The 24,344-nt window shown below is 40.4% G+C and overlaps 2 protein-coding genes across 2 annotated transcripts in view; one reads left to right on the top strand and one right to left on the bottom strand.

Moving 5' to 3' along the window:
• The window catches only part of MACROD2 (mono-ADP ribosylhydrolase 2), an 869,266-nt gene that overhangs the window by 743,810 nt on the left and 101,112 nt on the right, over positions 1-24,344 (bottom strand). The window lies entirely within an intron of this gene.
• On the top strand, positions 16,193-18,142 carry FLRT3 (fibronectin leucine rich transmembrane protein 3). The gene has a single exon (XM_062489394.1). It carries the CDS (start codon positions 16,193-16,195, stop codon positions 18,140-18,142), a length of 1,950 nt encoding a protein of 649 aa, XP_062345378.1.

Here is a 24,344-nt window from a genome sequence, read left to right as displayed (position 1 = left end):
GGTAAAGCAGCTTTGAAAATCTTTTTCCTCACCAACGAATTAGATACAAAGCTACTACAGCATAGACCACTCTTAGGGGAGACAAAAACACACCCAGCTGCTTAATGGAAAGGCATGAGTTTGGTCTTCTTACTTGTGAGAGGAGAAAAAAGGAACTCAAAGAAAGAGTCAGACACTGTTCTTCACTAACAAAGCTGCTGTTGTCATCTTCTCAGGCAAGTCACCTCTCTTACTTGCTGCACATCATGCACAGCCACATCCTTCCCGGGGTCAGCCAAAATGCCTTTCTTTTCTTGAGTCACAGGGCTGAAGTCTCTTATGGGTTCCTACAGGTTACTTCTCTTTAGGACTCCCAACATTTACCCCAAGGGTAATTGGGACTGGTAGCAGCAATTAGTGTGTGTTCACCAAAGGCCGAAGAACAAAACCTTTGAAGAAGGAGATCAAAGATGGACTGGGGGGGGGGGGGGGGGGAAGAAAAGGAAAGAAAATGAGGAACTCTGCTCCAAATACAAAGCTTAAAATGAATTTCAGATCCTGAGTCCCCTGAAAATTCAGCCTCTCACCACTTCAATGAACTTCATCCTCAGCAGCAGCAAGTCATACACACTAAATAATGCATGTCTATCACCTGCTCAAAGTAATTCCCAGGTCTCAGGCTTTCTCCTCACTTCCCTGCTTACAAGTAAGTTCTGGGCAGACACCTGGTGGGGGAAAGCTTCTCTCACTCCTCAGTGTCCCTAGTCATTCTAGGTGTTGGAACTGGGTGAAAACTGAAAAGGGATTGCTCTAGGAATACCTGGGAAACCCTCCAACTAGAGGGTTGCTTCTGAGCCTCAGAGGAAACAGGATGCCTCTGCAGAGCATGCCTGTGCTTTAGGAATAACATCTCCTTTGCATTTGAGGTAAATTCTAAACAAAATTTCACGGTTAAAAAGTAAAATCACCATTAATAACGCACTACTAGGAAAGGAAATGTGAAAGAACACACACATATGCCTTACAACTATTTTTTTTTCTGTTTAGCTTCAAGGATCTTTCCACAGCACATTCAGACAGCAGATGCTGGTGGGCCAGTGCCCACGCCAATTCACACAGATAGTACTGGTGGGGTTGAGCCTTCTACAAAACTTACTTGTCTTCTCAACTAAGATAAAGTTTCTGCATGTGTGTCCCTTTCCTGAGTCAGAATTTCATCAAATATAACTACATTTCTCATGGCCAGGGAATTTTCAAAATTCCTATTAACTCACTTTTAATAACCATATCAACCCTTAATTTTCTGCCAACCCCATTAAATGCTCTTTTGCAAAGCTATTCCTGAAACAGCCTCTCTTGCTGAACAGAAGAAGACAGAAAAAGAACCCCTACTCACGAATAAATAAATCTGTTCAGACAATGCAAACTTAGACCTTCCTGAGAATAAACACTTTTCAGCTACTCATATATTCAACAGTGGCACAGTCTTTCCTAATTTCAAACCCAGGTATTACACAAGCAAATCAGCAAATGCACAGACTCCGGCTCATTGCTAGATGTTGACGCAGACTAGACACAAACAACTAGGTGGTACATTCAGCCAAAAGAGTGTGCTAATGCTTTGATTTGATTTGCCTGCAAAGCAGAGGGTGTACATTTTTGTAGAGATTACAGTTCACCACCTAATCCTTCAGCAGCACTGCATCCCCATACACTTGCTTTGTGTTTACTAAGAATGCTAAATATTCAAATGGGGGAACTCATACATTATACAAGTACAGAAAACTCGGCCACTGTAATTTCACCAGATTAAACCTAAGTGAAACTGCTCAACTAATAGGAAGAGGAAAGAAAACAGGAAACTCTCTAACATGTAAAAGGGGGCAAAGAAGGACAGGGCCAAGGAAGGACAAAGAGGGAGAGAAAAGAGTTCAGTAGAAGCAGCTTCTCCGGGCATAAGATCAATGCACAAAAAGCTGGAATGTGAATATTCCCATGTGTGTTGATGTGAGGAGAAACAACTGTGGGGCACTACAGGAGGAGGAGAGGAGCTGGGTAAGAGGCAAGGCAAATACAGAAAGCCTGGCAGAGAGAGACTGAATACAGGGAGAGGAAAGACAAGGGTGGAAAAATCCTCTGGGGCTATCAGGAAGTAAAAACAAAGAGAAAGGACCAGACAAACTGTTTTCATGGTCTGCAAACAGACTTGAGAGAAAGCATGTGACTTTCAAGCCTTCAGAATAACCTATTAAGAACTGAAATTTATGAAAACCACGTATGAAAATATAACAAAAAATATGAACTTTGCTTCACTGATTGTCTGACCAGTATCTAAACAGGCAACAGCAGAAGCAGCAATAAGTTCCAACATTAACAGGCAAAACAGGAACATGGACAGAAAGGAGTCATCCACCACAAGCCCGTTCTTAGCAAGCCCCAAATCACCCCTGCCATGCATATCTCTCCATCCTCCAAGGCTGGCTCTGGGAAACTGTTGCACAAGCAGCAAACAAAGCTCTGAGAAAGAGCCCAAGACCAAAATTGCACCAGATTTTTTTCTGCCATTTCAGAAGATGTCAGGTTGTTTTTTGGGGTTGTTTTGTTGTTGCTGTTGTTTTACGTATTTCTGTACTACTGGATCCCTTTTTGGAGAGGCAGGTGTAAAAATGCATTTACCACTTTTTTCAGCTCAGCATAGGCCTCATCCATAAAAATGTGAATTTGCAAATGCGTAACTACCCTGAGGGCAGAACAGCAGGTTTTTTCCTTCACAGGATTCTTCCTCACACACACTAGACATTAGTAACAATCTCAGTTAAAGTTTTCAAGGTTGTCTTGGAGGAATACTATTTTTCTTCTCTTTAACACACTTTCAAAGCCACATCAAGCGAAAGGAAAGTCTTTTCTGTTCTGACAGCATCGCTTACTTTGTCAAGTAAGCAAGGAAAAACTCCATGTTCTTCATAGCTGCGAAGGAGTTAGCACTGTTTTTCCTAAAAACGTTGTTGTGGTGGCTTCTTGGTTTGACACCTAACAGATAGAGGAAATTGCTTTTAAAATACAAATATCAACTTCAAGCATTAGGAGCAAACTTCCCTGGAATGGACTTTATGGACATCTTTCTTTAACCACTGCAGTATGTCCTGTAAATAATAAAAAATAAATACCTTAATCAAAGGCTTTGCAATTTCAAGTACCCTATTAAGTTACTTAATTTTGCTATCCATAGCACATGATCTCACAAGCAAAGCTGTTTATTTGCCTTAGGGAAAATACAGATATGATTGCATCACAGGTGTTCCTGAGTTGACAGGGCTTTTCCCTGGGGCTGTTTAGGAGAGCTGGAAAGAAGAATGGGGAGAAAGCATGGAGAGAAGAGGGAGCAATGGCAGAAAATACAGGTACAGTGGTCTAACCTCCCAGCCTTTACAGAGAGACAAAATAACCACAATTACAACTATTATCTCTCAAATTCCTCTGGCAGGGAAAATAAAGAAGCACACTTGAGCCCACCTAATTTTAAACGAGTATTTAGTTTTAGACTCTTCATACTTTTGTCGCTCTACTGTGGAGTGTCTTGCCTGATTACACTCCCATTTTTGCTGCATTTGATACAGAAGCACTACACCAATTCTGACATGGTACTCCATGTACATACACAATGCTGAAAGCTGAATTTGACAGACATTTGTACTTGGAAGGAATGTATCCAAAACTGGATTCTAATTCTGAAATGGTTCTGCTCATTAAAAGACCAAAGTTTAATATACAAAATGCAATATGTATTTACTGAGAAACTCTACTTATTGAACATCAGGAGACTTTACAGAACATGTATCATACTGAAGTTCATATATCATAGTGTCCTCTTTCCTTACATGTCTCTACAAATCAGCCTATGCCTAATTTGGATTTGGGACAGCTTGCTTTGGAAAATCAATATAACCTCATAAAAACCTGAAGCTAAAACCCACTAACATTCACTTCAGCTTATTCCATTGAATATCAAACTATACTCTCAGCTTTATCTGACAGAAATCTGTCCGTGAGATGCTCAACGAAGCAAGGGTTCAGTTTTGATTCTTGAAGACAGCCAGCCCTCTCCTTCACTGAGGATGAGTGATCTCAGATTCAATTTCACTTCCCAGTCAAGGTGTTTGGTTTCTCAATATTTCATAAATGTCCTGCCTGGAAATGTATATGACTGGAACCTGATCTACAGCAGGACAAAGTAAATCCAGAAAGCCTGTCAAGTCACAGCGAGAGTCATTCAGGTCAACCCTTGGCTGAGGGAGTTCCCAGAACTTCAATTCTTATCATACCATCAGGATGCTCAGGCAAAAACAAAATGGCATCATTATCATTACACATTGACCAAATAGCACCTCACAAGACTGTGTTATAAACTTGCAGTAAGATTCTGTGGAACACATTATGTAGTGTGAGTACTCTGAATTTCCCACCCAAGACCTTTTAAACCCTCTCAGCCCACAAAGCATTAACAAGATTACTGTGTCTTCTGAAAGGTAATTTCCCTGCAGGTCTGACAAGAACTGTAATCTCGGTGTCATGAGCATTAATTATTTCTATAAACAAAGGTAAAACACTATTTTAACTTAAAAATTCAATTAAAATATCTCATTACATTCCTAGGCTTTGGCATGCCTCTGTTAAATATTCATATTTTTATTCCCAAAATATGAGTAACTCCATCCTTATTAACAGAACTTCTCTATTCTCCTGGAACTGAAGACAGCTTGAATTCCTACATTTTAAGAAAAATATGGGGAATGTGGTCAAGATCTCCATGTACAAGAGGTTTTTGTGGAGAGTATTTTAAAGGCTACCCACGTTCCTACGAAGTATATTTATGGAGTTTACATAAAAGAGTACAGTAAAAAATCTGCTTACAACAGTACATTAAAGACCTTTCAGTACTCCAGAGCAGCTGTGACCTGGTAAAATCTAATTATTTTTCACATGGCCTTTGGAATTCTCTAGGAATACGTACTGTAATTTCTAACCAGTGCCGTAAGCACTGGGCCAGTCTTGGAATTAAGATGAGAGATAGCTGGATGACTACCATATACATCTTTTAAAAGCATCACACAGACCTGTGTTAGGGCTTAGCAACATGGCACAGCAACATAACCCTGGAATCTGTTAACTAATACAGCTAAGTCAGGCATGACAAATATGAAATACACAACATGTTTGGAAATTACTACTATAATCTTAAAAGAATCACAATTTAAAAAAAAAAACAAAACAATGCTGCAGCATTTGCAAACTCTTGGCATTTCCACAGCCCATTATTCTGTCCCACATGATGAGACACAGGCATGCTGTAGTACCTGATGTATCACTGTTCATATAATACATGTACATATGTATCCATATGCCTATATTGTGCTACATGTGCATTAAGATGTATATGCAATATAGTTGAATAATCTGAGCTGGTTAGGGCACAGCTCACTGCCAGGACTATCAATACACTCAACTGCACCCTAACCTGAAGTCAATCTATTATTAGTTTTTACTCTCCTCAGGGAAAGATTAGAATTGAAGTGACAGCGAAAAAAATCCTTTTCCTTCCTTATCAAGGAAAATCAATCCAGATTTTTTTTAATTACTAGAATAAATACAGCATTTATATAACATTTCATACATCTAAGTATCAAATCCATCAACCAGCATTCAAAAGTTTATTAAAATCCTCTTGAAAAAGGATGAGGTTTGACACTTTTAAGTTTGTCTGGTTTTGGTTTTGACTTTGACAAAAGATACCAACAGTAAGGCTTGAATTGAAGTATTCAAGGTGCATCTATGTGGCAGTTTCCACAGGATTTACAGAAGTCAAGCCCACTTTGAAATCAATGGAGCTTGGCCTTGCAGTCTTCTGACACTAGCAAAAAGTGCAACTGGAGGATAACTGGGATCAGCTGAATTTTCAGGAGTCTGCCTTCCCCCAGATATTGGCTCTGTGCTGGTCAAAACCCTGCATGAGGTGGTCAAGATCACTTGGGCACGGCTAACGAAGAAAACAGGATGCTCATGAAGGCAGCAGATGTCTGCAGGGAAAGAAACCCCGTTTGATGGAAAATTTAAAAAAAAAAACCCAAAATAATAGAAACATCAACCGCATCTGCCAAAACTAACATTACTTATGTGCTCACAAGCTACGGGTAAAGGAAACTGGGTTTTACAAAAAAACACCCGGGTAAGGTATTTTCTAGTTTGGCCTTTAATTACCATAAATTTCTGGTTGTGTTTGAAGGGCAGAAACTTTAGGGAAAACCCCTCAGGACTGCAGCCTGGCAAGGCGACAGTCGCCCTCAATCTCAGTCGCGCCGGGCACGATAAGGACACATGATAAGGTATCTCCCGGCGAGCGCCATCCCGGGTGGGGTAGGAATCAGGCAGTTCGTATCCACTCGATGATTTCGAAAGGAGTCACCTCGGGAAAACCCTCAGATCTTCCAAAGCTGCCCTGGCCTGCAACACGAAGCGCCACAGCCAGGGGAGTGAGGGCACTCACAGCCAAGTGGCGACTAGGACTGAGGAAATTTATGGATTTATTTGTGTTTTAAACAGGCTCGTTTAAAGCGCCCTCGTCAAACTCGCGGCCTTGGACCTAAAACCAGGGAGCCGAGATCACCTGCCCAGCCCAAAACCAGGCACTAGGGGATAAACTGGTGGATGAATTGAGGGATGAAGGGCAGCCACCCCGCCCCCTGCACGGCTACCGGCGGCACCATCGCTTCCCTGCCACGGGAAACAAAAAGGGTTAAGAAATAATTTTAAAAGCCCCCCCGTGCGGGCCTGAGGAGCCCCGTCGGCCCCTTCTATCCTCTGCGGGACGGAGCCTTGGAGCCGCCTGCTGCGCCCCCTAGCGGCGGCCCCACACCACGCCCCGGGCCCGCCTCCCCCCCCCCCCCCCCCGACGTCCGGCCCCGCCCCCCCGGCTCCGCCGCTGCCGCCGCGACTTGAGGGGCGCGCGCCAAGCTCCGTCCGCGGCCACCCCGCGACAGCGCAGCGCCCGCTCCGCACCGCGCTCAGCTCCCGGTCCGCCGGCACCGCCCCTCGGCGCGCCTCGCCGCAGGTAAGCGCGGGATAAGCGCTTCTTCTCCTCCGCGGGACTTGCGCAGGTCGGGGGATGTGGAGGGAAGTTTGGGCGCGCTCCCCACACCATCAGCCGCTTCCCAGCGCCGGGGTGCGGATACGGCGCTGCGGCGGGGAGAGCCAGCCCGGCCTCCCGACGGAGTGCGCGGCGGGGCGCGCAGCAGCGCCGAGGGCTTAGCTCGCACATCTGGAGCGCACCCGGGGGCTCCCCGAGCTGGGCGAGCGGTGCCTGTGCTGCCCCGGCCCCAGCGCGAACCCGCCGTGTGCGGGGGCGGAGAACAGCGCGGGGGGACCCGCAGAGCAGCGCCCGCGCCCCGCGGCGCTGGGACCCTGGCCGCGCGTTTAATGCGGATGGTGGGGGGGTAGCTCCTGCCCGTACCCGCATCGCACCCACGGTTGGGAAACCTCCCCTCCCTCCATTCCTTCTTGCTGCATCTATTAAAAAAAACCACAACCACACAAAAAAAAAAAAAAAAAAAAAAAAAAGCCGAGGTAATGCGTTTGTGCCCCTGCGCAGCGCTGCCCCCCGCACCACAAAGTCTGCGGGCGACAAGATGGGCACCAAAATGGTTGCACAGAAAGAATGCAACAGGCCCAAATTCCCGCCCCGACGCCCCGCTTTCTTTGGGAAGAAGAGCTGGCTCATAATCCTTCTGCCATTCCATAGGTCCTCGCTTAGTTCTAATCAACTTTACAGCTGTTTTCAGTGTATTAAGTGATTGCCCTCCTACAGGCGCACTAATTAATTTATAGATGGCTTGCAAATAAATAATTCGCCACGTACTTCATTGCACACCTCATCTCTACGTGATTCTGACCCCAAAAATCGTTTCACAACTGCTTGGTGTGCTAGAATCTTTTGTTTCCACCCTTTGCCTTAAACGCATTTAGGGGCTGCAACTTAAGTTGATCAGCCAAAGCCCAAGTATTCCTGCATTTCCCAATGTAGTGGTTCTGCTTCCCATCTGCCATAGCTTACAGCACCCAGGCACGGCTTTCTGATTTTGGGGTTGGTTGGCCGGTTTTTTTGTGGTTTTTTTTTTTTAATATTCCTGCTTAGTTTCCAAGCTCATCCCCTTGGTGAATAAAAGCTCGACTCTTGCACAGACAGCTGTCTTTCTGGCTCAGTCCTGCTCTTTGAGGTCGCCTCAGTTTTAATCTCTCTGACCACAAAGGGGTTTGAGCTCAACCCTGGCACATCCAGGCAAAGTTGCAACGAGTGTTGCAAACGCGAGGACGAGCGTTTGTAATTAACTAATTCATGGAACGCTGTTACCGACGGGTTTTTCATTTGGGCTGAAGGCAAATCGCTTCCCTTTCTTGGGAGGGATCAATTCTGGTCAGTTAACAGAGTACAGTGGAGTATTTTCTACACCAGATTCACACCAAAATGCAGAATTACTTTTCAGTTAAATCTTATTTCTGCACATTAGCTGAATGCATTTTCTCTTTGCCTCATCGAAACAAGAAGATTCACATTTTGCATTTCTGTGTAAATAATTTATACAAAGAAAAAGTATGTGAAGAGGGTGAAAATGTTCAGACTTAAAAAAAAACAGTTAATTATCCTGATCCCAATTTCCTTACCTAAAATAAACTGCCCAAAAAGGTAGAAGCATCAGCTATGCTCACTATCTATTGCCTGGGGATAAGGCGTCTTAATGAACATTTCTTTGAATTAGACTGAAAAATGAATTTGTCAATTCAAGTGTATAAAGAAAAGAATTATTTGCTATAAAACAGAAAGATCAGTCTGTGTTTTCCTTGTCAATATGTGCAATGCATTAGGTCATACTCGAGGTTTCAGTGGCCTTCCCTCCCTCAAAAGAAAACCCACCTTCAAGTTTCCTTTCATTTATTCCAAAGCCATACAATACAGCCCTGTTTAAGATAGCCCTGTTTCAAATATTTCATAAACAAAACATATACCTGGGTTTACAGAAAGCCAATTATCTTAAAATACACTGAGTTTATTCTAATCCTACTTCATGCTGCTATCAAGCTTTTTTATTTTTCCATCCACATTTAATAACTTCCAAAAGCTGTAGTTTTTTCTGTCTTTGGTGTTCCTCCTGTATACTTGTATACCAGAAACAGAGACAGCCCTTGGCATGTATTTAAAATGCCAATTCTCTTCTTTTTTTTTTTTTCCTTCCCCTTCTGGTACACTCCCCATTTTCAACTGGAGACCAACCAGATAAATACTGCAAGTAATCAGCATGGGAAATTCTGTAAACTCTCTAAAAGTGTGATTTATTTTATTTTTTTTATAACTCACTCCTTTGCAGCCTGCCTCTGTTTTTCTCAACAGGAGACTTTGTTGTAATTAAAGCAGAGAAGACTGGACAGCAGCAAAAAACATCTGACTTGTGGCTCTTAAAAGCACAGGTTTTGTAGCATGTACCACCCCCCAGTGGGCAAAAAACTCTGTAGCAAACTGATAGAGAGCTTTGATCTCCAGAAATAAAGTGGATGCATTTTACAGCATGAACAAAATAAAGATTAGTTTCTGGGTTGGAGGTTTTGGTGTTTGTTTTGGTTTGCTTTTTTTTCTTCTGTCACCACTAGCTAAAAGTTGTCCGATATTGTGTAAAGCATTGGTGACTAATCAAAGCAATCGCTGGAGTTTGCAAAGATTGCAGTTTCAGGTATTTGAAGTGGCTTCAGTTGGGAGATGGCCATCTTTGTCTCCTTGCAGCAGGAAGTATGGATGCTAATGGCTAGTTAGCTCTCAAGTTTTTTCCTTAATCACTTCAAAGCACAGGAGTGCTCGGAAGAATTAATATGTGATTGCTTACATTTATTTTTAATAAGCAGCCAAATACCACTCAGGGCAGGAATCTTGAGACGTGTTCAGTACATATCTTTGGCATCGCTCTCTTCTGCCTTTTGTGAGCTGAAGGAACCCAAACACACTTAAAACTCCACATTTTTCCTAATTTTTTTGAGGAGCAAACTTACTAATCAGGAGATGAGCAAACAACTGCCTTAAAAAGGAAGGAAACAAAATTACTGAAACTTTATCTGGTGTTTAAGTAATGTTTTTACATGCTGGGAGTTTTTCTGCCAGAAACTCCCTATCAGGTATAAGTCTACCTAAACTTTCAAGAGGGGGAAAATAGATTTTTTTAAAACCTTGAAACAATGGCAGTATTTGTTCTCTATTCTTTTATTTAATGCCCAGACAAGTTGCCTCAGCAGCAGCTCTCAAAAGAAAACCTAGAAGCCATAATTGGCTAAGCTCAAAGAGCACTAAAACACAAAACAAAAATCCATTGCAAGATTCCCCTCAAAGTGTTTTCTTAACGTGCAACTTTTCCTGCAGCAGAGTAGTCAAGAGAGTGAGAAGGAATACAGTAATAGTCTGGGTCTTTTCAACCCAGAATCTTCAAAACTAGGAAAGATTTTAGAAGTAAACTTCAGAAGAGAACCACTTGTAGTTCATTTCCATCCTCTACTGCAAATACAGGTTTGGCTGATCTTAGGAGTAGAGTCACGCTTTTACTGAGAATTCATTTCTAAGTCAGATTTACTTGCATTTGAGGGAAGATCACATAAAAATCTGCATTCTTTAGGACACTTGAGTTAGGCTTAATAAGACACAAGTAGTATTATTCCTACTGCACAAGAACTGGGAGCAAGTTTTCTGCAAGTAAATGAAACCTCCAACAAAAAACAACCAAAAAAATTTCACCAACATGCAGTGATACAGTCTGACTGAAGGGCTCACTCTCACTTTAACAAACTCCTTTACATTTTTTACCCCTTAGAAAGACAGCTAGAGGACCATCTGCTTGCCTAGCACTAAACAAAAGACTGGGGCATGTTCCTGAAATATGATGATTGTGGAAAGTGCAGCTCCTAGACAGAGTAATGCTTAGAAAGCATTTTGCTGTCACTATCAACTAACCCTGAGTAATACACTTAAAGAAAACAAAGTGTAGACATTGTTTTAAGTCTAGATTAGCACTGTGGTACTTCTTTCTTAAAAAAATAGTTGGTCAAGCTATTTTGCTGCAGCATAACCTTTGTAAGCATGATGGACATTATAAGCAATAGAATGGACTTCGCAAGTATTTTAAAAAATAAGCACATTCTGTATTTCTGATATGTTTCAGTTTCTAAACAAATACAGAGCTAATTTTGGAGTAGAAGTACACTGGTTAAACAAAGTGGCTTATCAAGTATGCATGTCTTAGTGGTGGCTTTGAATGATAGTTTTGTCTTTTGCAACCTAGAAATACCTAGTAGTTTTCCTTTCCTCTGTTACTTTGATAGTAAGAAAGAAGCCACTGAGCTACCAGAGTTCCTGCTGGAGAACACAGGGGTAGATTAGAAATTCAAATAACCATTGTGTGACCTCAAGTGAGGCAGGTCTTGATTTTATTCACATTTTATCACTGCTTGGAAAGAAATATTTGACACCGATTTCAGAAAAATTCCCAACTTTTCAAATATACCAGAACTATTTATTTTGTTAAACCACTGCCTGCCTACAGTACAGTGAGTGCAGCTGGACTCCATACTTTAGAGTAAATAAAATGTTCTACTTAGAATTTATTGGTTTTTTTGTGTAGCTCAGCTTATGTTGAATATTTTAAAATGAGATGTCCCCTTAGCTGTACCACAGTGGTAAGTCCACATGCAAGTGCACATGTTCCTGCTATCTCTGGTAATTGCTTACAGAGTCCCAGGAAAACTTAATTTAACCTTGTGGTTCAGAAAAGTTCAGGAAACCATTCAACTTGGAATAAAGAGCAAAAAGGCTGCTGTTCAGTTTTTCCAATGTAACTTTTGTTATCAAAAAACAAGGAGTGATTTGTGCATTTAAAAACAATTTTAGTAGTTTTTTAGAGTTTCTAAAACCTGGTTCGCTCAAAAATGATGGCTTCTTTCAAAACCATGTGTCCATGAAGCCTCCCAATCTGATGCTGCAGAAACCTGGACACAGTTTCTGTACCAGTGGGGGTCACTTTTCTTTTCATCCTGTCGGATCAGCTATAATGGCTTGGTGTCAGGGAATATTTGGAGACAGCTGAAGGGGAAAGTTGGAGCATGGCAGCAGGATTCCCTTCTTCTCTGTAGACAGATCACTGGAGCCTTTGATATGCAAAAACATTGTTTTCAGCTATAGCTTGAGATATAAAAGGGAAGTGTGAGATATCAAACAATCAAGACCTGAAGAAAACTATTCTAAGTTTAGAAAAGGGAGTGGGGGGTATAGTCTTAATCCACATTTTTGAAACAGTGTCGTCTTCTCCAAAGAGACCTTTTCTTTTCCTTGCTCTTGTTTTCATGTAATTTTGAGAGAAGGGGTAAAAAAATTCCAGGAACTTAATGAGCTTTAGTGCTTTCATTTTAATCCTACACATTACTGCTATTATAATAGTTGCAATAAATGAAGAGATGACTATCAAATGAAGCACAGAGGAAACACTTTATGTGCTAGAAAGGTAAAACAAATGAACTTTCTGTGTGTGCACAGATCTGTGTAATGTATGCATACTAGAGCCAGTGTTTTTCTTGATACTAAAAAGTTTTTTACAGCTCAGAGTTCTAAAGAAAATATGATTTTAAGTAATTAAAAATTATTGTGGCCTTCAAAGGCCTATTAAAGGAATTTCTATTCCTATTTCACCATACCCATCCAGAAAATATCTTCTATCACAACTTCACATTTGTTCCTAAGAGACACCATTTTTTTTCTACAGCTGTTAAGTTGCTGTTTATTTCAGAGTTTTAAGAATAGGGCCTGAGCTTCTTTCCCCAAACACTTGAGTAATGTAGAGTAAGAAAACTAGACACTGGAAGAATACAGAGCTTTTTTGTTCCATTTCATAACGATTATATAATTTACCCAAATTACATAAATTACCAATAAACATGCATTCCCTTCTATTCTAAAATATGGCCGCACAGATTTGAGATTTTGCCTTAAATAAAGCATACATAAAAATACTTACTTATGCCACAGCAGGGGTCTCTCATTTTGAGGTTTGTTTTTTTTTCATTGGACAACTGCTGAAAACAAGATGCTGAAAACAAAGCTCAGAGGAGCACGACAGGAGCTGGAGAAGAATCTTTTCCACTCCCTCACTGGGTAGTCACACCATCTATGAAATGAGGGGTTTTGGGCTTTTTTCTTTTTAATGGATAACATTTTTCTATGAAAAAGAGCAGCAGAATTTGTATCTATTTAAATATATCACTGCATATTCTGTGTTGCTGTAAGGAGTATGAGTATGAGTCTGTTTCATAATAGACCTGCTACAAATTGCAAAAGGCAGTTTTAAAACAGAGAGCATTTGTGTTTAGGTCAAGTATTTTATGGAGGACAATAAGCTGCTCTAGTTTAGCTCTCAGGAAGGCAGCTAAGCAAGCATTACTCAGCATGCTGTTCCTGCCAAGCATTTTGGTTCTGAGGATTGTGCTCGGTCCCTTGGAGAAACATGAAGTCACAAAAGGGAAAAGCAAGTAAACCTTAAGGATTTGTTTCATTTCAGATTTAACCACTTTTATTTCTGACATTCTCCCTACAAGCTCTCAGGGGGCTTGGTATTTCACTGGATACTTTATGCAGTAGTGATACGAAGTAGCCCATGTTAAGAATACTGTTTAAAAAATAATTGGCATTCTGTAAGAAATGCAAATGAAAGAAATAATATTTTTCTTCTTTATAGAAATTTTACAGACTAAACCCACCTATGTATTGCCAAAAAGCTGGCACAGATGCCTAACTAGTCTCTAGCTCAAAATCAACATGCTGCAAATGGGAAATATTCATACAATATTTTGACAAAACCGCTTTCCCTTTCACCCAGTAACCCATAAACAGTAATTGTTAGTAATTCCCTTTACACTTAAAATCAAGGAGAAGATCATCATCCATATCTATTCACCAGGAACACAAACCAAGCAACCTCCAAGAAGGTAACACTGATATTTGACATCAGATGAAAACCATAATTTACAAATATTTTGTTATTCTCTGCCTTTATTTTTCTACTGATACTAGGGAAAATACAGTTCAGCAAAACTGCAGTAACATGGAACTACACAGCAAAACATTTTCTGAAAAAGCTCTGTGGATTTTGCTGAAATGCCAGTGTTTTGGGGAAACAAGGTGTGCTGCTCATGTACGGGGATGCAGCTCTAAACTAGTGTGCACCAGTTGTTATTAATTCCAATTTTTTTGTTTTTACTTTTGCAGGACATTAAGAGTTCGAGGAAAGCTTTCAAAGGGGAGTTTCCTGGGAAAGAAATCATTTTTGTGGCTTTTTTTTATAATGAAGAAAATCACCTGAATTGCCTGATGTTTCTGTGGTAAAGTAACTTACATTCTTGCAGCACAGAAGGAATTATTTCCTGCATTACAAATTTGGAAGAAGTGTTAAAAAGTGAGAGTTGGAAAATGGTTCTCTGAAAGAGGTGTGGATGTATCAGGATGTAGCTACTGTACAAAGGTCATACTTGGATAATTGTGGATAGGAAAAAGCATTCCCTTTCCTGACTTCCTGAAGAGGCTGCAATCCTTCAAGCCTCAGCATAATGAATGGTTTCTATCACGTGGCATTAAAGTTCCCTCCTCTGACTACTAAGCTGCACAGAAGAGTTTGTAAGAGTTACAAAGAAAGTAATTCCTGCTAAAGGCATTAAACCAAACAAAAGAGGCTCTTCATTCACAGACCTTACATGAGGACAAAAATAGAAGGAAGCTGAAGCTTCTTTACACCGGGGCCTGGTGTGCTTATGTACCATGATAAGTTTTGGTTGGAATGCTCATTTGAGTATCGTGCCAGGAGCCAGGAAATACACACCGCCAACAAGGACCATCTGAGTAAACACCATCGAGAAAAAACTGCTTCATGGAGTAAACTTTTAGAGTGACTGGGCAGAAAGACACCCCTTAACTGGATATCCTCAAGGACAGAATTTACTCATACCTTTAAATACGGTAGGATCAATATTAATTTATTTTTCTTTTCATGCCTCTGAGAGTAAAGTTCAATTAATACATGAGCCCAAAAGAGAAAAGGTCATGACACCGCTTAACGCATAGGTCATCTTACAGGAGTGCTCACAACCCTAATTACGATGGTAATTGAATTATGTTGTCTTAAAAGCTATAAAAATGCTAATTACACGAGCTCAGTGTACAAACACACTACCAATGCAAAGTACAGTCTCAGTCTCAAGAGTTAATTTATACCATGCTTCTAATAATAAGGGAAAATGTGTTTAATCCTGCCAAATAGACTCTTATAGAGTGTGCTACTTAGGAAGATGACTTTTGTGTATAACAAATATTTAAACATGAAATTAAGCATGTAATGGAATAGTTCATCCAGTGAACGAGAGAGCCATAGCTCTACAAGTTACCTGCCAGTTGTAACATTCACCTTTCTGAACATTCACTTAAGCATGAAAACCAAGCAAAATAGTCCAGAGTGTTCCTAAGTTACAACTGTAAAGTTGAGCACTGGGAAAGACTTGGGGAAAAGTCTTTACTGGGCCTCACTCTTGTCTGCATTTTAGGCTTTGCCTTTAGGGTTTTTTTGAAGTTCTGAAATAGCTACCACTAGACTTGTGGGTATGGTAAGGGTTTTATAGTTCACTTAAGGGCTCCTGAGGAAGTTAGCTGGCTTAGGAATTACTTCTTATCTTTCAGATATAGAATGATTTACTTGAACTCTGGTGTGACTTCAGTTCTGTACTTATTTGGTATCTGTGAACAAAGATTGTCAATACACATGAAATGTGAAGGAATCCTTACTTAGAAAGAGTCTTACTGCTTAAGCAAAAGAATTCACAGATTAGACATACTTGATTATATTATTTTCAATCACTATGCAGAATAACCTATTAAGTTAATTGAATTAGTCCAAGTAGTAGAATTACTGATGTAAGGAAAAGAGTAAAATGCATCTACGAACTTGAATTTTGGTTTAATGTGTGTTTCAGATGTCTTCTGTAATGCTGAAGTTGATTTTTTTTATTGCAGTTTCTGATGATCTGGATAATTTTGTTTGTTTGGTTTTTTTAGATTGTTGAAGATCAGAACTGTATAGAAATCTCATCATTCCTGACCATGATTAGTGTTACCTGGAGCATCTTCCTAGTTTGGACTAAAATAGGGCTGTTACTTGAAATGGCACCTTATTCTGTTAGTGCCAAACCATGCCCTTCAGTATGTCGCTGTGATGTGGGTTTCATATATTGTAATGATCGCGATTTGACGTCTATTCCTACAGGAATCCCAGAGGATGCAACTACCCTCTTTCTTCAGAACAATCAAATAAATAATGCTGGGATTCCTTCAGAACTGAAGAACTTGCTTAGGGTGGAAAGAATATATTTATACCGCAACAGCCTAGATGAATTCCCCACTAACCTCCCTAAGTACATTAAGGAACTACATTTGCAGGAGAACAATATAAGGACCATTACTTACGATTCACTTTCAAAAATTCCTTATCTGGAAGAACTGCATTTAGATGATAATTCTGTTTCCGCCGTTAGCATTGAGGATGGAGCTTTCCGGGACAACATCTATCTCAGACTTCTTTTTCTCTCTCGAAATCACCTTAGCACCATTCCCTGGGGTTTGCCTAAAACCATAGAAGAGCTACGCTTGGATGATAATCGCATTTCCTCAATTTCTGAGCTGGCCCTTCAAGACCTTACAAATCTAAAACGCCTTGTTTTAGATGGAAATCTTCTAAATAATCATGGATTAGGAGACAAAGTCTTCATGAATCTAGTCAATCTTACAGAATTGTCATTGGTCCGCAATTCACTCACAGCTGCACCGGTGAATCTGCCGGGAACAAACCTAAGAAAGCTTTACCTCCAAGAAAACCACATCAACCGTGTGCCATCCAATGCTTTCTCTTATTTACGACAGTTGTATCGACTAGATATGTCCAATAACAATCTCAGCAATTTACCTCAGGGTGTCTTTGATGATCTGGATAACATCACTCAACTTTTTCTTCGCAACAATCCTTGGCACTGTGGGTGCAAAATGAAATGGGTACGTGACTGGTTACAGTCCTTGCCTTTAAAAGTGAACGTACGTGGACTGATGTGTCAGGCACCGGAAAAAGTACGTGGGATGGCTATCAAAGACCTCAGCGTAGAACTGTTTGACTGTAAGGACGATAGCATGATAAGCACCATCCAAATCACTACTGCAGTACCAAACACGTTATACCCGGCCCAGGGACACTGGCCCATTTCTGTGACCAGACAACCAGACATCAAGACTCCCAACCTAAATAAAAACTACAGAACCACAGCAAGCCCAGTACACAAAATCATCACAATATTTGTGAAATCTGTAAGCACGGAGACTATTCACATCTCCTGGAAAGTTGCACTACCCATGACTGCTTTGAGACTGAGCTGGCTCAAGATGGGTCACAGCCCTGCCTTTGGATCTATAACTGAAACAATAGTTACAGGTGACAGAAGCGACTATTTGCTCACAGCTCTTGAACCAGAGTCACCATACCGTGTGTGCATGGTTCCCATGGAAACCAGCAACATCTATCTCTCTGATGAAACACCCGAATGCATTGAGACCGAAACGGCGCCTCTTAAGATGTACAACCCTACTACCACCCTCAACCGGGAGCAGGAGAAAGAACCTTACAAAAACTCCAGCTTGCCCTTGGCCGCCATCATTGGCGGCGCGGTGGCACTGGTGGCCATAGGGCTGCTGGCCCTGGTCTGCTGGTACGTCCACAGAAACGGGTCCCTGTTCTCCCGGAACTGCACCTATAGCAAGGGACGCCGGAGAAAAGATGACTATGCTGAAGCGGGAACCAAGAAGGATAACTCCATCCTGGAAATCAGGGAGACTTCTTTCCAAATGATACCAATAACCAGTGACCAAGTGTCCAAGGAGGAATTTGTAATACACACCATTTTCCCACCCAATGGCATGAATCTGTACAAGAACAGCCACAGTGAAAGCAGTAGTAACAGGAGCTACAGAGACAGTGGTATTCCAGATTCAGATCATTCACACTCATGATACTGAGGGATGTGAAAAACTGTTTTGGGTTTTGTTGGGTTTTTTGGGTTTGTTTTTTAAAGAAAACAAGAAAAGACTGACTTAACAGTTGCTGTTCTACTGCAAAACACTGGATTAAAAGACTTCGACAAAGCAATGTACTGTACATTTGCCATATAATTTATATTTAAGAACTTTTTATTAAAAGTTTCAAATTTCAGGCTACTGCTGCGATTAATGTAGTGGGGATACCTGATCACAAGTCTATATTTTAGTATTTTTTAGTAATTTGTACTGTATTTTCCTTGCTAATATTGAAGTTACAGACCATTTAACTTTTGTGTTCTACTGAGTAAGACGACTTGTTGACTGTGAAAGTGAATTTTCTTGCCGTGTTGAGCAGTCAGAACATTCATCTGAGATCCTTGTAAGTGTAAGCACAGGCCATTTTTCACTCTGGTATCAATAAAATGTTGAACCTGGCAAATCAGGAATATCAAAAAGTGGTTACAAAAACTCACAGGACTTCCAGTGTTGGGTCTAATAAATCTGTAAACCACAACAATATTCAATAAACAAAAATGTGTGTAGTAATGGGCAATATCAGCTCTCTGGATATATCCATTCAACAGTGGTAAAATACAATGTAAATGAGAATAATCAAACTGATGACATGCATGAGACGAAACCGTTTCACAAGTGTTAAAAAACCTAATCCCTAGAGGAAAGCATAATCAAATTCCTAACAAGGAATTAACAAAAATTTAAAAAGGTGGTAGGCTCTACAAACCAAGGGGATAGATAAAGTTCAGGAATAGCTTTTTCTTCAGCAGAATCAGTGGTCTGTATATTACAGAGAAAATAGTGATGGATGCTCACAGGCATTTGGGAGACAAGGGCAGGAAAGCAGAGACAACACTTTGAAACTGCTTTGAAAAGAAAAAGGGTTGAAAGTGCAGTTTCACTAGAAAAGAGAACAGGACAAAACCCAAGGCAATAAAAGCAAGGTCTCAAAAACTGTGGTCCCAAAGGTGAGCAGACAAATGGGGAATACAGCTATCCTGAAGCATATATGAGTCTGTGTTCAGTGTACTGCTGTTACAGTCAGGAATACTGCCCATTACTGTCACAGTTATCCAGAAATTCCTTGGTGAATATGTAAGGTAACATATTTCTTTCTGCCTTCCTGCTGAACTATGAGCTATTTCATGTTTAAACCCCAAGCCGCTCTTTGTTGCAATAATCATTCCTGTTTCTTCAACTAAAAACCAAAGTGATTTGTATGCTCTTTGGCCAGTCTTGTATGTGCCTTGATCCAACGCTATGTGTATCAAGCTTTTAAAAACTAAGAAAAAAGGAAATAATAAAATACCCACTTTTTCATACTTAACTTAACTATGAAAAATACTGGTCTTATTAATGAATGAAGTTGAAAAACTACTTCCAAATTATGCTGCACCTCTGCAGTGCACTGATGAGAAACCCACTAGGAAGCTACTACTTTTCAGGTCATGAGATTCACCCCTCTCTGTGTTCAGGTTAACAGTATTACACTTGCAGGTTTTCTTCATTACTAACTACTTGGAAAAAAAGTTTTCACAACAGTGAACAGTGTGAACAATAAAAGGGAGGGAAGGTATGGCATTACAACCCTCTGAAATACAGAGATTTTTTTAAAGAAACAGCAAGTGATAAATATTTAATATTTCAGACAATATTTCAGGCAAGAAGGAATGTGTACCAAATGCAATTCAATTTTATAAGAATTGTAGTGGTGCTTGGCCTGTTTGCCTAAGAGTAGTAAAGAATGAGATGAGAAGAACTAGTGACCAGCGCTGAGACTGACAGTTTCAACAATCAGCCTGCAAATGCATCTCCTACCAGCGGTCCATCTAACTGTGCAGACCCAAAATTTCCAGTAACACACATTTTTTCCATCTTCCTTTTCCAGATGAGCCCAGGGGAGTTCCTCTCCAAACTCCCTGTACCATGGAACTGTTGACACATTACTTTCAAAGGTGTCTCCTGCAGTTTCCTGAGCAGTGGATACATAGCACTGTGCTTCCCTACTGACCTTATACAAACTATGTCTCCTCTGCATGGAGCATTGAGTGGATCCATGGAAAGGGGAATGTAACGCTAAACAACAATTTGCTCAGCTCAGTGTAATGCACCAAACAAAACTATTTTGCCCTGTTGTCCCATCAGGTGCCAATCTAGGAAAGGGCAAGAGAGCCAAGACTGAGCATGTGGAACCTCATTATGCTGATGTGCAAAAAGCTTCCCAAGGAGTGAGTGGAAAAGAAAAAGGACACAGAGGGACTGGACAGGCCTGTTCTTTGTCTGCACTCACACAGGGGGATCCCTGATATCTGAGCCCATTTAATGGCTGGGTCACTGGCAAGAGAGCCTAGTTCTTTGCCAGCAGTTCTCCAGTAACAAAATTAAACAGGTTTTGTTTGATTTTTAAGCTGTTTAAAAAACCTCTCCCAGCTGGCTTCAAATTTACGTTGTGAAAAAGGTAAACCAACACTCAGCAAGTACTTTGCCTTCTGAGGCACCTAAGCAAGAAGTGCCTGGTAATATGGTGTTAGGTATGTAATAAGATAAAGTACAGGTATATATCAACTCCAGTGATGCCACTCAAGGTCATGGGGTATAAAAAAGTTGGCATTTGAAGAGATAACTGTATGACAGTCTTAAGTAAAATGACTTTTCACATGACATTTTTGTGAGGCAGTAGGGTACAAATCCAAAACAACTTCAGTAAATCAACCCATTTGTTCCTAATTCACCTTCCATCAGCCAGAGTGAAAACCTGGACAAGGCTGTCTTCCTCAGGGAATGAGGTCAGGCTTGCAGGACAGCTGGCATCCTCTTACCACATGTGACGTCAATGCAAAAAATGGCAGTAGTGTGTACAAGACCTTCCTTTGGTTCTACAGCAACTTTTACTCCACACACATAAAGTCAAAATTAATTTGGCAAGTGAAAGACTGCTCTCAAACAAAACTGTGTGTTTTTTCCTTTGGCTGTTAATACAAATTTATATTCTTCTCCATGTCAGGCCTGTCTCTTGAAGACTGCTGCTTATCCTAGTGCTGCAGTTCCTGCCTGCAATGCTTCCCAGCACCACCATAAATCCCTCCTGTTAGACAGGTATATACACAGGCAAAGTGGATTACTACAGTAGGCAGTTTATTCAACACGTTTATCAAAATAACATTAATCCCCATTCAATTTATCTCAAGTCTTCAAATTCCATGTTATTTCTGTGTACTGTTCAATATTTAATTGTGGAGCAAGGGGTGGAATATTTTTCAGTTGTCTTAACCTATATGGAGAATTCACTTGATCAGTACTCTCCATATTAAAATATGATGCTAAGTATGTTTTACATTCTTTATCATTATCCCTTTTAAAATTTATATTGCTATTCTGAATTGCCCACAGTTCTGTTTAATCTGAAGGCTGTCTCCAAGAACACCCTGGTATTTTGGAAACTATTAATTTTGTCTCATCTTGGCACCTTCCAGAACTAGGGCCAGGAGCTGGGTTCAATGATCCTGATGGGTCCTTTGAACTGAGTATATTCTATGATTCTGTGAGAAACTTACCTCCTTTATAAGCTGTTATTTCCTAACATTCTACCAGAGCCTGATGTGCAGCAACTGTTGGGGGTTTTTTTATTGGTTTTTTTTCTTCAGGCTTTGACAGTACCACATTCAAAGTATTATGGTCTTGGAACACAGTTTCCATCTCTCCTGCTAATGCACTAGTGAGCATGCAAGCTATCTTGTGCCAATGCTGTACATATTGAATGTACAGCAGCAAAAGCAATAAAGCAAAAGCAAAAGTAATAAAGGTTTATTTGCTATTAAAATAATTTACTGATGACATAATGCACTAAAGCATATGTATAAACTTCCCTGCTAAGAGGATAAAATTTTGCCCATTCACCTGCAGCTAAAGTTGGATAAGATCTTCAGAAGTGAGCTGGCAGATGCAGTCTGCCTGGATTCCTGGATTTATCCAAATCACATTTGTTTGAGATAGTTTTGGGCAGAACCATAATTCATACAGGTACCCTCTACTTTCAGAACACCTTAACCTTACTTCCATATTCATATACTGTTTCAGCACCACCTTGGGAGTGATCTTTGTTTAATTAACTGTTTTACTGATACGAGAACAGCCAGAGATTCAAGCCACAAGTGAGCACTTAACCATCAGTGATTTTCATTTTTTCAAAGCATAAAGTTACTCCATACCTGAGGAGTTTTCATCTTCCAAACTAGCCCAGAGTTGTTCCATCAGAGAGAAAAAGCTCATTGACTGAATTTGGACATGAGAATTTATTTTTTTTCCCCCCTTTACAAATGAATGTAATTTTGGGGTGGTGGATAAGAGTCCCACCCTTGTGATGAAATTAGAGCCCTTTCAAACAGTCTGAAGATACAGCCATGACACAGGTATTAAATTCTGGACACAATTGTTTTAAGAGCTTTTTCTTTTGGTAAATATGAATGTTTGATTTAATATCAATTTCATCAAATCATTTCCTGCTCCTCTCAAAAAACCTAGATAAAAGGAGAACATGGATCTCAGTAAAAGGGTGGCAAAACAGATTCTCAAAACAACCATCACCTTGTTTTCTCAGCACAGGACATTAAGTAAGATACTCACAGCACGGTAAATGATGTCTGAGGAACACTTCTCCCCTGGGGGGAAACCAAGACATTTCAAATGGATGTTAAATAAACTTTCTCTGGATTTTTGATGGTCTAAGGTAAAGGTATGCAATACACATTTTGGTAACCAAGCAAAGTCCATCGTGCATGGACATCATAAATGCCCTATGCCAGAAACCTTCAGGTCAGGACTGCAGATGTGAATTTCCCAACTTCAACTGCTTTTCAGAGCATCTTTCAGTTTTCTTGGGATGAAAATGTAATGGTGTCACAAGACTAACAACATGAGCTGAACACATCCTTTTGGTATCTGAAGCTGGACCTTCTAAGCTTTGCAAGAACACTCATAAATAAGTTATAAAAATAGAAGGGTCTTAATAGGGCTAATTAAATAATCTGACTTGTTCAGGCTGGTTGATAGTGTTCATACAGGCTGATACTCTGTCCTGAACAGCCCTCTTAAGTCATCAAAAACAGGGAGCAGATCATAGCCAAGTGCTAGCGCACGCTCCTGTCCCCTTGCTGAGCTTAAGGATTCTATCTATAGACAGAGCTCTGGAAGGTCTAACTGTTTGAACTTGAGGGGCTGCATCATGTTCTTTAATCACTAACTCTGGGAACATCATTTACAAAAGGATGGAATTATGCACATTATGCATAATTTAATGTCCCCTAATTTATGCAAAATATTTAAAAATTTATTTAGCTCAGAACTGCACATCTGATTTATGTAATACTGCTTTCCTCCAGTGGCCTTAGTCCCTGATAAATGCCTACTAGGAAACTGGCATTCCACATGGAAACAGATGTTCTTGGTGGATGGGGGATCAGTTTTGTTTAATATTTTTTTCTCGGGTTTGTGTGGGGTTTTTTTGGTTGGTTGGTTTTTTTTGCAATTAAGAACAACAAGTAATTTTACTGAAAATCTTGCAATTTTTAATGGGATACAAATTCAACTGGCTGATAATTTTAAATTAATGCCCTCAGACACAGCAGGTGCTGGTGTGATAAAAGATGTCCCCACAAACTGCTTTCCCATCTCACCTCACAGTAAATGTTTTCCAGGGTTTTAATTTGAAGCCTTATTTTTATTGCAAGGACTGCAAAAAGGCAATGAAATCTGTTTTCACTACTGTGTGATCAAAACTGGGGACTTTTAGATTTTGAGATGCACATGAGTAGCTGCATGCACATAATGCAGGCATGACTTAGAAGCAGTGTCTTTTCAGGCCATGGCAAATCTAAGCCTCTGTCACCTCAGCCTGCTGTATTAACAAAATTTCCCAAATTACTAGACCAAGCATCAGCACCTTCAACAGGCAGGAAGAGAAAACCTCCTTACCTTACGTATCATCTTCAGCTACCAGTTTGCATGTGTAAAGTGGAGTTAATTTGGCTTCCTTAAGTGTTGTTTTTCCATGGATTCAATGAGGAAGTACAGAAGTAACACCTTTTTTAAAAACATAAACCCTTCTACCAAGGAATGCTGACAGAGCAGAGGATTTAAGAAATGATGTTTTAACCCTTATTCC

This window comes from Cinclus cinclus, chromosome 3 (genome assembly GCF_963662255.1).
Source record: "Cinclus cinclus chromosome 3, bCinCin1.1, whole genome shotgun sequence".
Classification (NCBI taxonomy): Eukaryota; Metazoa; Chordata; class Aves; order Passeriformes; family Cinclidae; genus Cinclus; species Cinclus cinclus.
The sequence above is the reverse complement of the archived record's forward strand: the minus strand, read 5'-3'. Positions and strand labels throughout refer to the sequence as shown.

What these genes read in the sequence shown, in the direction of transcription:
- FLRT3 (XM_062489394.1), top strand. Translation starts at nt 16,193, where the DNA reads ATGATTAGTGTTACCTGGAGCATCTTCCTAGTTTGGACTAAAATAGGG.